The 12,719-nt window shown below is 34.1% G+C and overlaps 1 protein-coding gene across 5 annotated transcripts in view; it reads right to left on the bottom strand.

Annotated features, from left to right (window-relative positions):
- Nucleotides 1-12,719, bottom strand: part of VWA3B (von Willebrand factor A domain containing 3B) — a 226,643-nt gene that overhangs the window by 182,494 nt on the left and 31,430 nt on the right. For all 5 annotated transcript variants that reach the window (XM_031959109.1, XM_031959108.1, XM_031959107.1 and 2 more), the window contains exons 7-8: nucleotides 7,042-7,211; nucleotides 5,644-5,759 (exon numbers count right to left, since the gene is read on the bottom strand). In XM_031959109.1, coding sequence (XP_031814969.1) covers nucleotides 5,644-5,759; nucleotides 7,042-7,211 — 286 coding nt within the window. The remainder of the gene's footprint in view (nucleotides 1-5,643; nucleotides 5,760-7,041; nucleotides 7,212-12,719) is intronic.

Below are 12,719 nucleotides of genomic sequence, written 5' to 3' on the forward strand. Positions count from 1 at the left end.
TTTGGAACAAAATGATCAAATAGCTGAATCAATCCTTTCTTGAAGTTTTATTTTGGAGAAGTGAGAATTTGGAGAAGTAATTCATATAGATATAGAATAACATGTAATATAGTAATATTACATTATTAATAAAAATTATATCAATACATTATTAGAATTTTATTTATAATATGATTGCATTAATATTATATATTACAGAAATATTATTTAATAAACATTAACATTTTAATAATATATAATATGCATATTATACATGATAAAATATGCAAAATATCTTACACATATCTCATTTCAGCCAAACAACAACCTTGTAAGATATGACAGATAAGAAGTTGGGATTTTGGAAAGACTAAGGAAAAAAGCCTAGTAATGATGGCTATTAGATCTGTATCTTAAAAAGATCAAAGAAAGAGAAAAATGACACTTATACAAAAATATTTATGGCATCTCTTTTAGTAATAGCAAAGATCTGGTAACTAAGGAGATGTAAGGGGGTATCTGTCAATTGGGGAATAAATAGCTGAACAAATTGTGGTATATGAATGTAATGGGATATTATAATTTAAGAAATAATGGAAGGTATCATTTCAGAGAAACCTGGGCAGACTGAATTAATGTAGAGAGAACTAGAACCAGAAGAATACTATATATAAGGATAAGAACATTGTTTAAACAACTTTGAAAGATTTAAGAATTTTGGTCCATATAATAACCAGCCACAATTCCCAAGAAATGATGAAGTACAATTAACCACTTCCTGACAATGGTGCTGGATGCAAGGCAAAGAATGATGCATATATATCTGAATATGGACAATGAGGGAATTTGTTCTGCTGGGCTAAGAATATTTGTTATTTCATTTTCTTCTCTTTCAAGTAAAGAAGTGGGAATGGGAAAGAGGGAAAAGGAATATTTATTTTTATTTTTTTAAGGACTTTGTCAATGATCACAAAGCTTTTGAACTTCACCAAAATTTGTTTTGTATGTTGCTGTTGTTGTTGGTAGTGGTTTTAGTTTGTTCACTCCACATGCGCCTATGATCATAAAATATTAATTATGTGTCTCTAGAGGTTTTTTTGTTGTTGTTGCCAACTCTTCCAGAAAATCTAGAGCTAAATTCAGTGTCCATCTCTAATAATTAGATTATCTCATCTACCTGGTAATAGCCATTCTGTCTGTCACTTACATCAGAGGTTCTTAACATTTTTAGGATTTCAATGGCATCTGGTGAAGCCTTCTCAGAATACTATTTTTAAATGCACAAAATAAAATTGATAAGATTACAAAAGAAACCAATTATACTGAAATATGTTATCAAGTATATCTTATTTGATATATAATATACAAATGTTAGTGTTTTTTAATTTATAGAACCCCAAAGTAAGAGCTTTATTCCCCTTCCCTCTTTTTTTTATCCCAAATTCTCCTAAATTTTGCATTTAGTTTTAAGCTAAATCAAATCCTTCCAAAAAATAGTCTAAATCATAAGCAATTAATCTTCTTTTAATCTAACCTTATTTTATCTCTTAGTCTTCTATCTTTTCATATACAAAAACCAAGTCACAAGAGTAGACTAAAGGCAACCAGGGAGTGTTCCATATTCAAAAATCACCTTTGGTTGTCAGACTTTGCCCAGACCTACAAATGGCTTAGTCTGACTCCTATGATCAATTTCCAGCTGTAAAAAGTTTATTCCAGTTTGGCTGCTAATCCAAGAATATGACTCTTCTTCCAAGAAGCTTTCTTAGATTGGTCCCCACTCCAAGGGATTGGTTCCTCCTCGAAACTCTCAAGCTCTTTTAGTCTCTTTTATGCACTTTACTAATTTTCTGACTTGCATTGTAGTCTTTTGCCCATATATATCAAGTCTTTACTAGATTGTAAATAGAGACTGTGTTGTTATTCATCTTTGTATGTCCATCTCCTAGTTTAGCAGCACAATGTTTGTTGATTGAACTGTTGGTTAAATTTAACATATTTCCCTAACACCTATTTCTCTACTTAGTGCTACCTTCCAGTACTTTAAATATCTCCTAGACAAAGTCTCATTTGGCTCATTTTCCTGAACTCTTAAGTCTCTGCCTTGTGGCTACAGGAATCTGAATCTGCCAAAGAGAACACAATGTTCTTCTATTTGCAGCTGACCTCTCTCAGTCAGCTATCCTTCTCCTGATTAATGGTTCATCTCCATTGCAGGATTAATACAACTGTTTTTTAAAGGGGTCCATGTCCCCAGTCATTTTGGCTTTTTATGTGCTACTCAAAAAAAACCCTGGCTTAAGGGGTTTCTTTGAGCACCATAAGGCTCATTATAGGATAGGATGCCACTCTTTCTCCTTAGGAACTCTCAATATATATATATATATATATATATATATATATATATATATATATATATATATATATATATATATATAATTTCCCCCAAAAGACACAAAAATGACACCTCCCTCTCTGTGATAGCTGAGGCAGGAAACCAATTCCCCTCCACTGACTAAGATGTAGAAAGACTTGTGCCCTCCAATGACTGCAACCCAGAAGTAATGGCTCCCTCTCTTTGGGGTCTGAGATATGGATATAGCATTTGCCCTGAATCTTATTCACCTATCTCCTTATCCCCTATGCAGTTGTGGTTAGATTTCTAACCTTCTCCAACCATATAATAAAGGCATGGGGCTTTTAACACCAGTGAATTTTCAGTTCCTTTTAAGAAAATCTTCCAATTGCAAAAACAAAAAACACTTTTATCCCTTCAAAAATACCATTAAAACATGGCTAATATGGAAATATATTTTGTATGATTTCAACTGTATAATAGTTAAAATGCTTCTCAATGGGCCGAAAATGGATCAGAGAGAGAGAGAATTTGGAATTCAAAAAGTTTTAAATGAGTGAAAGAGAGAAAAAGACAGAGAGAAAGAAATACAAAAACAACTTTTAAAGAAATATTTTAAAGATAAAAAAACCCTTTTGAAATGAATTTGCATGGCAATTTATTCAGAGTTAAATATATCCTTAGATAGCCTATTCCACTGTGCAGTGACTAGGAATCTGTTGTGCAACTTTAAAAAAATAAGGGGGCGCTTTACTACAAATTATTCTGGGGGAGTGTAAATGGCTAAAATTTCTAGCTTTCCTAAGTTCTCAAAGAGATCCTAATAGTTTTTCCTCCTTCTGGATGCTCCATTTTATTCAGTATCTGCCATGCTATTTATAACTTGTTTAACTATGGCCAAATCACTCCTACTCTCTGGGTCTTGATTCTCTATTCAGTAAAATGAGAGGGTCAGACAAGATCAAGGATTTTTATCCTTTTTGTGTGTGTCATGGAAGTCTGGTAAAGTTTATGTATCTTTTCTCAGAATATTGTTTTAAAATGTACAAAATAACCACACAGAGCTAAGAAAGGAAATTAATTATATTAAAATATATTTATCAAAGTGTTAAAAAAAAAAAGTCAGAGACCCCAAATTAAGTTAACTAGATGATCCAGTTATGAGGGCCCTTCTAATCCCCTTGATATTATGTAATTTTAACAGACAAAATGATTTCTCCACTTACATGATGAGTGATTTTATAGTTAATTTTTTTCTTTTACTACATTGTCTCATTTATTTTGCATCTACGTGCAACATACCTGTTCCCTAGCTTACAACCTTGAATAAGAAGTTAGGTTACTATCATCAGTAATGTTTCACTTGCTACAACAACTCTTCAGGGTAGAATATCAACTTCCACCTCCATGTTCATACTCCATGTGAAAGCAAAAATAATGGTGACAGGATGAGTAATAGAAGTCTCTGACCACCACCAATCATATCTGATCAGGGCTTTAATATGTCAACATAGCAGGAAAAGCTATATATCCTTATTATGACTGTTACTGTTAATAGCATATCTGAATATGAGCTATTAATAGCCCAAGAACTCATTCCACTCAACTATGGTACCTCTGGAACTCTTACATAACTCTCAGAATTTTTCCACTGGTTGTTTTAAAAAAACAACAGTAATAACAAAAATTTTAAACCAGTATTTCAAAGAAGCACACAAATCTCACCAGTCCAGTTAATCCATAATACCCCTCCCTCATTTATGCTCCTGCAAAAGGCAGAATCTCTCTCCACCCCCCTCTTTCTTTCTCTCCTCTCTCTTTTCTATCTTCTCTTTTCTCTCTTCTCTTTCTTTTCTCTTTTCTCTCTCTCTTTTCTTTCTTCTATCTCTCGTCTTCTCTTTTTGCTCTCCTCTCTTTTCTTCTCCCCTTCTCTCTCCTTTCTCTCTTCTCTCTTCTCCTCTCTTTTCTCCCCTCTCTTCTCTCCCTTCTCTCTTCTCTTTCTTCTTTCTCCTTTCTCTCTTCTCTCCTCTTTTTTCTCTTTTTCTCTCTCTCCTCTTTACTCTCTTCTTCTCTTCACTCTCTCCTTTCTTCTCTCCTCTCTTTTCTCTCTCTCTCCTTCTTTCTCTCTTCTCTTTCTCCTCTATCCTCTTCTTTCTCTCCCCTTTCTTCTCTCTTTTCTCTTCTTTCTTCTCTCCTCTCTTCTTTGTCTTCTCTCTCTCCTCTTCTCTCCTCTCTTTTCTCACTCCCCATTCTCCTTTCTTTCTTCTCTCTCTTTTCTCTGTGCTCTCTTTCCCCTCTCTTCTCTTTTCTCTCTTGTCTGTGTGTCTCTCTCTGCTCTGTGTATGTGTTTCTCTCCTATGTTTGTGTGTGTGTGTGTGTGTGTGTGTGTGTATCCACATGTATCATCATTCTCCATTCCTTCACTTTAGTCAGTGTTGACTCTTTATGCCATACAAGCTTATAAGAGGCACAGTCTCTGTCTAGGAAGATTTGACTAGTATTTGGTATTTAGGGTTAGGGCTATTTTGGTATTTAGGTAAATGAAAATCATTATAGACCACAGGGTAATATTTTGTATTTTGGCCTTGCCATCAAAAGTAATTGGATTTGAACCCTGGACCTCATACTATTCTATGACTTTGGAAAAGTCACAATCTTTTTGAGCATCAAGTAGTATAAATATTATTACTGCTTATATAGGTGAGTATCAGTTTTCTCACCTATATAAGCAGCAATAATATTTATACTACTTGGCGTCCACAGTTTTAAGAAAGGAAGGAAATAATATTATTATTACGTTGCCAGACACCATGCTAAGTACTTGACAAATATTGTCTCATTTCATCTTCAAGACAATCTGTGAGGAAGATGCTATTATTATCCCCATTTTGCATGAGGAAATTGAGGCAAAGGGAATTTAACTGACTTGCCCAGGAACACACAGCTTTAAGTCACATTAGAACTCAGGTTTTCTTGACTTGAGGTCCAGCATCCTCTCTACTACATCATCTAGCTTCTCTTTGTCAACATTTTATGTTATCTTGTGCCCTGTGATTATATTAGCATAAAGAACTTCTCCTGAATAAATTCCCCCAATAGATGCAGACCAGCAACTCATCTGTAAGTTATAGTATTGGTGTAACTTCTTAGTCCCTTGCGCATGGTCATACAGCCAATATATATCAGAATGTCCAGAATCACTACTATGTCATGCTGTTATTTCTTTTATATATCATAACTATACAGAAACATGAGTAATTTTGATCTAAAGCTCTTAGTAACATAAAGTAACTTTGTGTTCTAAGTACCTGGGGGTACTCTTCCTTTCAATTTCCTTAAATTTGAAGAAATAGAAATGTTTCCATCCCCTGAGGAAGGCTCATGAATTCCCAGAGACTCGATTCTTGCAGCAAATGCATGAAATCTAGAAAAACAGAAGCATATTTAATATTAAATCAAATTAAAACTAGCTTGTCTTTTCATAGGAATATAAAGATGTTTAAAAGGGTTTATTTACTATTTGCTACATAGGGTCTTTGCGAAACTGGCATTTGATTGAAAGGGAGTCAAGTTTTGGATATACATCGAGTTTGAGGCACTCTTTTCCCAATAAAGAATGGTGGTCAGGAGCTCAGCTTTAACCTCAGCATTATTTCTCTCATATTAACAATATTTTGGGGAGAGATCAGGGCAGATAAGATATAATTCTGGCCTGGCACTCTTTCTCTGAGGAGAGCAGAATGGTCAACCAAAAGCACCAATCTCTTGCTTCCCTTCCTGGAGAGAATCATATTATCCCTTAACGAAGAAGAGATAGATTGAGTTTAAATTTGGCCTCAAACACTTAACGCTTTCTGGCTGTATGATCCTGGGCAAGTCACTTAACACCAATTGCCTCAGCAAAAAATAAAAATAAAAAGAAGAGACAAAGAATTATAAATATATCTATTCATGTTTCCCTATGAGCTACATCTAAACAGACTCATGTGGATATTTATAATCTCCATGGACACACACACACACACACATTTTAATCTAGGCTACTCATTCAAGAGCCAGAGAACTGAAACATGCACCAAACACCAAAAACCAAACATCTTTCCCCTGACTTTCTTCAATTGGGTATAACTAGAATCCTTTTCCAAATATGGCCTTTTATTCTGTTAAAAAAATGTGTCTGATTAAGATCACTTTATTTCTCATAAACAATCTGCACTTGGCTCTTTCCTTTGCTTTTCTTTGTGACCTCTTTAATTGTATGAAAGCAAAGAATAACTCAGGGAGACACAAAGAACTCTTCCTTGCTCGTTATTTGGACTCTCAATTCTCTAATTCGCTGCTAGAGAATTTTTTTCTCAAAATGGGAGTTTAGCCATTTGCATATTTCTTAAGCTCCTTCCAAATGGAGAATTACCTGAAATCTGGGGATTTAAGTCTGCCTAACTTGGGTGATCCCTAGAGTTACACAGGTATTTTTTGACTATTTTTCCTTATATACCCAGCACATATACCACATATAATAAGTGATTCATAAATGCTTCTTTTTTGTGATCCAATTGGATTCTTGACTACTAAACCAGTACCCAATCCCTTGTCTACTATCTCATTGCTGCTAATTCAGAAAATATATGAAAAATCCCAGACATATGCTCACAAAAAGTACACAGGTCATTACTCTTTCTTTGAGATGAATGTTTCCCCCCTACCTGCCCTTGGTGGAAGTACTCAGTTCCTTTAAGAAATTGATGGTGTCTTCTCCTCGGGCATTGAAGGACACTGTATGAATTGGATGTGAACTCTCAGTTGCTGACTGAAGGAGAAGTGGTTTGGATTTTTCAAGAACATCACCCACAACAAAATAGTAAATGGCTGCAATCTATAAAACAAGGACACCATCATTTATTTTACCTTCATGACACCCTATGGACACTTAATAGATTAATGGTCCTTGAACATGCCTTCCACTAAAAGATCAAAAAAGGGGGGAAAAGGCAGAATGATATGGGAGGACTCAATGTTTCTTTGGTCTAGTATCTTCAGGTTTATTGTGCTGTGATTTGGAAAGAAAAATCAACTGTGTTAGACATTTATTCCCAGGGGCTAGTGTCAAAGAAGAGCTGAGGGAAAAAGAGTTATAAATTCAGGGAATACATGGGCAGAAAAAGGTTGAGAGATCTGGATTATAACCTTCAGTGAAGCTCATTAATGTATTTTATAGTTCAATGGTGGGGTGTTCGCAAATGAAGACAAAGCATTGATGATAAGGAAGATTCTTTCTTCTTTACCAATGCAGTGTTGCAGTAAAAACATTATCATCCAGAATTCACAATTTATAATCATTTATAGATTATTTCCTTCCAAGGAACCTGTCTATAAGGATGAATTTTATCTATATCTCACTAACAAGGAAACAGAGACAGAGAAATAAAAAGCCAGGTTCAAGATTATACAGTGAATAAGGATACCTACTTCTCTGACTTCCAGCTGTCTCCAGCTGGGTACTGTCTCTACCCAGGAGGCCTCTCTGGTATTCGAAAAAAATCACACCTCCAATGACAGTATATATAAAGGGTGCCCCCAAAGTCTTAAAGCTGTTTAAGATTAATAATTTATAATAGTACTATAACAAAAGGACACTTTATATAACTAAGTAATGCATAGTCATATTATTTGAAAGATATATTTTTAAAACCTGAGGCTTAAATTCATCTAATGATCTTTTCAAGACTACTTGATTTGTGAAGCTGATCTATGCAGAATAGGGATATAAGTAAGGCCATTAATAGGACCCAACTCAAATAGGGGCAGGAAAAAGGGGGAAAGGCTTTATACCCTCCCCAAAAGCAGCTACAACTCTTTTTTTCAATAAGTTCTACAGAGCTTTTTATAGTTCCCAACTCTGATGTCAGGGAAAAGGAAAAATATATCTGGAAGAAATTTCATTATGACCAAATGGGATTAGAAATAAGGATATAAAGATGATTTAAAATTTTGAAAATTCTTAGCACAATTAATCATTAAAAACAACAGGCACAACAGAAATTATTGATTATTTTAATAGATGCAGAAATAGACCATGATAAAATACAATGCTCACTTGCTAAACACCCTTAAGAAAAAGTCAAACTATTGAAAGCTTGCCTTTATTTGATATGAGCAAAAGCACATATTTAAAAGAGGGACTTCTGGGAGCCAAGATGTTGGAATAAGCAGTAAATTGCCATAACTTTCCCGTGTTCACCTCCAAACAGCCATAAAATAGCACACCAAAACAAATCATGAAGTAGCAGAACCCACCCAAAAAAAAAAAAAAAGACAAAGTGAAACAGTCTTTTAGTCCAAGAAATTCGAAGATTGCCAAGAAAGTTCTGTCTCATTCAAGTAAAGGGGGAATGCAGTGCAGGACAGGGAGCATCCCGGCAAGCCAGCTGTCCTACTTTAACAAACCAGTGGGAAATCCTGAGCCCCAGCGTGGTGGAGTTGGCAAATCTCAACACCAGAAGCCCAACATCAGACTTGCTTCAGTGTAGCCCCATGGAAATGCAGAAACACCACACTGGTCTCAATACTGCCAGACACCCCCACTAGGACCCTGGCTCAGCACCAGGCAAGCTGCCACAGCCTCCATCAGTGGTACTCCCTCTGGGCAGCCCTGACTATGAGGATATACAAAACAACATTAGTTCAGTACCAGGTAAACAGCCAATCCCCAGAACAAAAGGCCTGGGACAGTGCCCCTTCCACCCCAAGAACAGAGTTCAAATTTAAAAGAAAGGGGGAAAGGAAAAAATAGATACTCAAAAAGCAACAAAAAAAGAATCTGAGCATAGAAAGTTATTGTGGTAATAGAGAAAACCAAGACAAATTCAGAAGAGGAAAACGTCAAAACATTTAAGAGCAAGACCCAAAAGAAAAATTAGAAGTGCCTCAGACTTATAAAGGAACTCATGGAAGAGACAAAAGGGAACTCTAAAAATAATATAAGAGATATAGAAGAAAAATTGGGAAAAGAAATGAGAATGATTCAAGAGAATTATGGAAAAAAAAAGAATCAGTAGCTTCAAAAATGAAAATAATTACTTAGGAAGTAGAATTGTTCAAATGGAAAAGAAGATACAAAAATCCACTGAAGAAAATACCTCCTTAACAAGTATAATTGGCTAAATGAGAAAGGCAGCACAATGCTAACTCAGGAAGACAAATCCTTAAAAGTTAGACTTGGACAATGGAAACTAATGACTGTGTAAACACCAAGAATCAATCAAACATATTCCAAAAAATAGAAGAAAACTTAAAATACCTCATTAGAAAAACAACTCACCTTAAAAAATAGATCTAGGAATGAAAATATCAGAATCACTGCACTAGCTGAAAGCCAAAATCAAAAAGTGGATCTAGACACCATCTTTCACTGTCCTGAGATCCTGGAACTTGAGAGCAAAATAAACACTGAAAGAATGTTCCAATTATCTCAGGAAAAAGAACACAAAATAAAAATTCCAAGCAATATTATAGTCAAATTATAGAACTATCAGATCAAACTGTAGAATACTATAGACTCTAGACCTATAGTGTATAGGTCTACTATCAGGAAAAAATACTTTAAGTCAGTGGTTCTCAAAGTCTGGTCCAGAGCATCCTGGGAATCTTTGAAATCCTTTCAGAGAGTCTACAAATTCATAATTAGTTTTTATTTTTAATGTGATCAATATCTATAACTATAAACCACATAAACAAAAACTCTTTGGACAGATCCTCAATCATTTTTAATAGGATAAAGATATTGAGAACAAAAGTTTGAGGACCACTGCTTTAAGTGCTAAGAAAGAAACAATTCAAATGCTGGGGAGCCACAACCAGTATTATACTGGACTTAGCAGCTACAACATTAAAGAATCAGAGATAATAGAACATGATATTCTGGAAGACAAAGGAGCTAGGACTACAACAGAAATCATCTACCTGATGAAATTAAGCATAATACTTCAAAGAGAAAATAGTCTTTCAGTGAAATAGGAGGATTTCAAGTTTTCATAAGAGGAAAATTGGATTGAATAAAAAAATTCAATTTCCAATATTAAGACCCAAGAGAAGCCAAAAAGGGAAAGAGAGAAAAGAAATATAAAAGGGATTCATTGGAGCTGAACTGTTTACATCCCTCCATGGGAAGATGATACTTGTAATTTTAAAAAATTGTACCACTTACAGCTAGAAGAAATACACGTAAGGTACAGGTATAAGGTAAATTTGAGAGAATGATATAAAAAATAATTAAGGAATAATAAAAAGGAGTTCACTGGAAAAGAGGAAGAAATAGACAGATAGAGATAAGTTATTTTACATGAAGAGGTATGAAAAACCTATTATAGTAGAGGAAAAGTGGGGAGAATAGGCAATGAACATTACTTGAACCTTATTCTCATCAGTACTGGCTCAAAGAGGAAGTAGTATACTTAATCATTTCAAAACAGAAGTCTATTTTACCTGACAGGAAAGTAGGAGTTGAGGAGATTAAGTAAAGGGGGAGGAGTGAACTGATAGGAAAGAGGGCAGACTGGGGGAGAGGATTATAGCAAAACGTTATCGAGGAGGGAAAGGGTAAAATGAAAAAGGACAACAAAAGAGAAAATAAAATGGAAGAAAATATACACAGTCATCATAACTGTGAATTTAAATGGCGTGAACTCTCCTATTATATAGAAGTAGATAGCTGAGTGGATCAAAAAACAGAATCCAATATGTTGTTTATAAAAAATATTCCTGAAGCAGAAAGATATACACAAAGTAAAGATTAAACATTGGAGCAGAATATATTATGCTTCTACTGAAGTAAAAAAGCAGGGGTAACAATCTTGATCTTAAGCAAAAGCAAAAATAGACCTAAATAAACCATTAAACTATATTGTGCTAAAAGATACCATAAACAATGAAGGAATATCAATATTAAATATATATATATATATACCAAATGGTATAACATCCAAATTCTTAAAGAAGTTAAATGAATTACAGGTTCATGATCCAATAAAAGGCTGGAAGCATTACACAATATAAAATAGAACATTTTGATCATATTAAATTAAAAAGGCTTTGCACAAACAAAACTAATACAAAAAAGCTTAGAAACAATCTTTATAGCAAGTATCTCTGATAAAAAGCCTCATTTCTCAAATATATAAAACAAAGTCAAATTATAAAAATACAAACCATTCCCTTGTTAATAATCAAAGGCCATGAACAGGCAGTTTACAGATGAAGAAATCAAAACTAACTATAAATATATGAAGAAGTGCTCTAAATAACTTTTGATTAGAGAAATACAAATTAAAACAATTCTAAGGTACTACCTCACACCTCTTAGATTGACTAATATGACAAAAAGGGAAAATAATAAATGTTGGAGAGAATGTAGAAAAATTGGGACACTAATGCACTGTTAGTAAAGTCATGAACTGAGCAACCATTCTGGAAAGCAATTTTGAACTACGTCCAAAGGGCTATAAAATTGTGCATACCCTTTGATCCAGCCATACCATTACTAGGTCTATAACCTAAAGAGACCATTAAAAAGGAGGAAAAGGACCTACATTGCAAAAATATTTATAGCAGCCCTTTTCATGGTAGCAAAACACTGGAAATTAAGGAGATGCTCATTAGTGGGAAATGGCTGAATAAGCCGTGGTATAATGGAATACTATTGTACAATGAAAAAAAATGAACAGGCAAATTTGAGAAAAAGCTGAAAAGACTCATACAAATTTATACAAAATGAAATGAGCAGAACCAGGAAAACAATGTACACAGTATTAGCAATATAGTCAATTATGAATGACTAAGCTCTTCTCAGCAATCTAATGATCCAACACTAAGTACAAAAAACTCACAAAAGAAAAGGCCCGCCACAACCAGATAAAGAACTGATGGACTCTGAATGCAGATCAAAGCGTAATTTTTTCATTTATGTTATTCTCTTTTGTATTTTTTTCCTTTTGATCTGTTTTTTCACAATTGTGATAATATAGAAATATGTTCTACTTAATAGCATATATATAACCAATATGAAATTGCCTACCATTTTAGGAAGAGGAGAAGGAGAGGAGGAAGGAAAAGAAAAAAAAACTGGAACTTAAAATCTTGTTAAAATTGCTAGAATTTTTCCTGATATGGAATTGAGAAAAAAAAATTCTATTTCTTTTAAAATCACATATTTAAAACCAAGACCTGTCAATTTTTTCAATGGAAAAACAATGGATAATTCAAACAGGAATAAATCAAGAATGTCCATTTCCCCAATATTATTCAACATCCTTTTAGACATTCTAGTTATAGCAATAAATCAGGAGAACAGAATTCAATATATAATAATTGGCAAAGATACAATAAA

The sequence above is a fragment of the Sarcophilus harrisii genome, chromosome 3 (genome assembly GCF_902635505.1).
Source record: "Sarcophilus harrisii chromosome 3, mSarHar1.11, whole genome shotgun sequence".
NCBI lineage: Eukaryota > Metazoa > Chordata > Mammalia > Dasyuromorphia > Dasyuridae > Sarcophilus > Sarcophilus harrisii.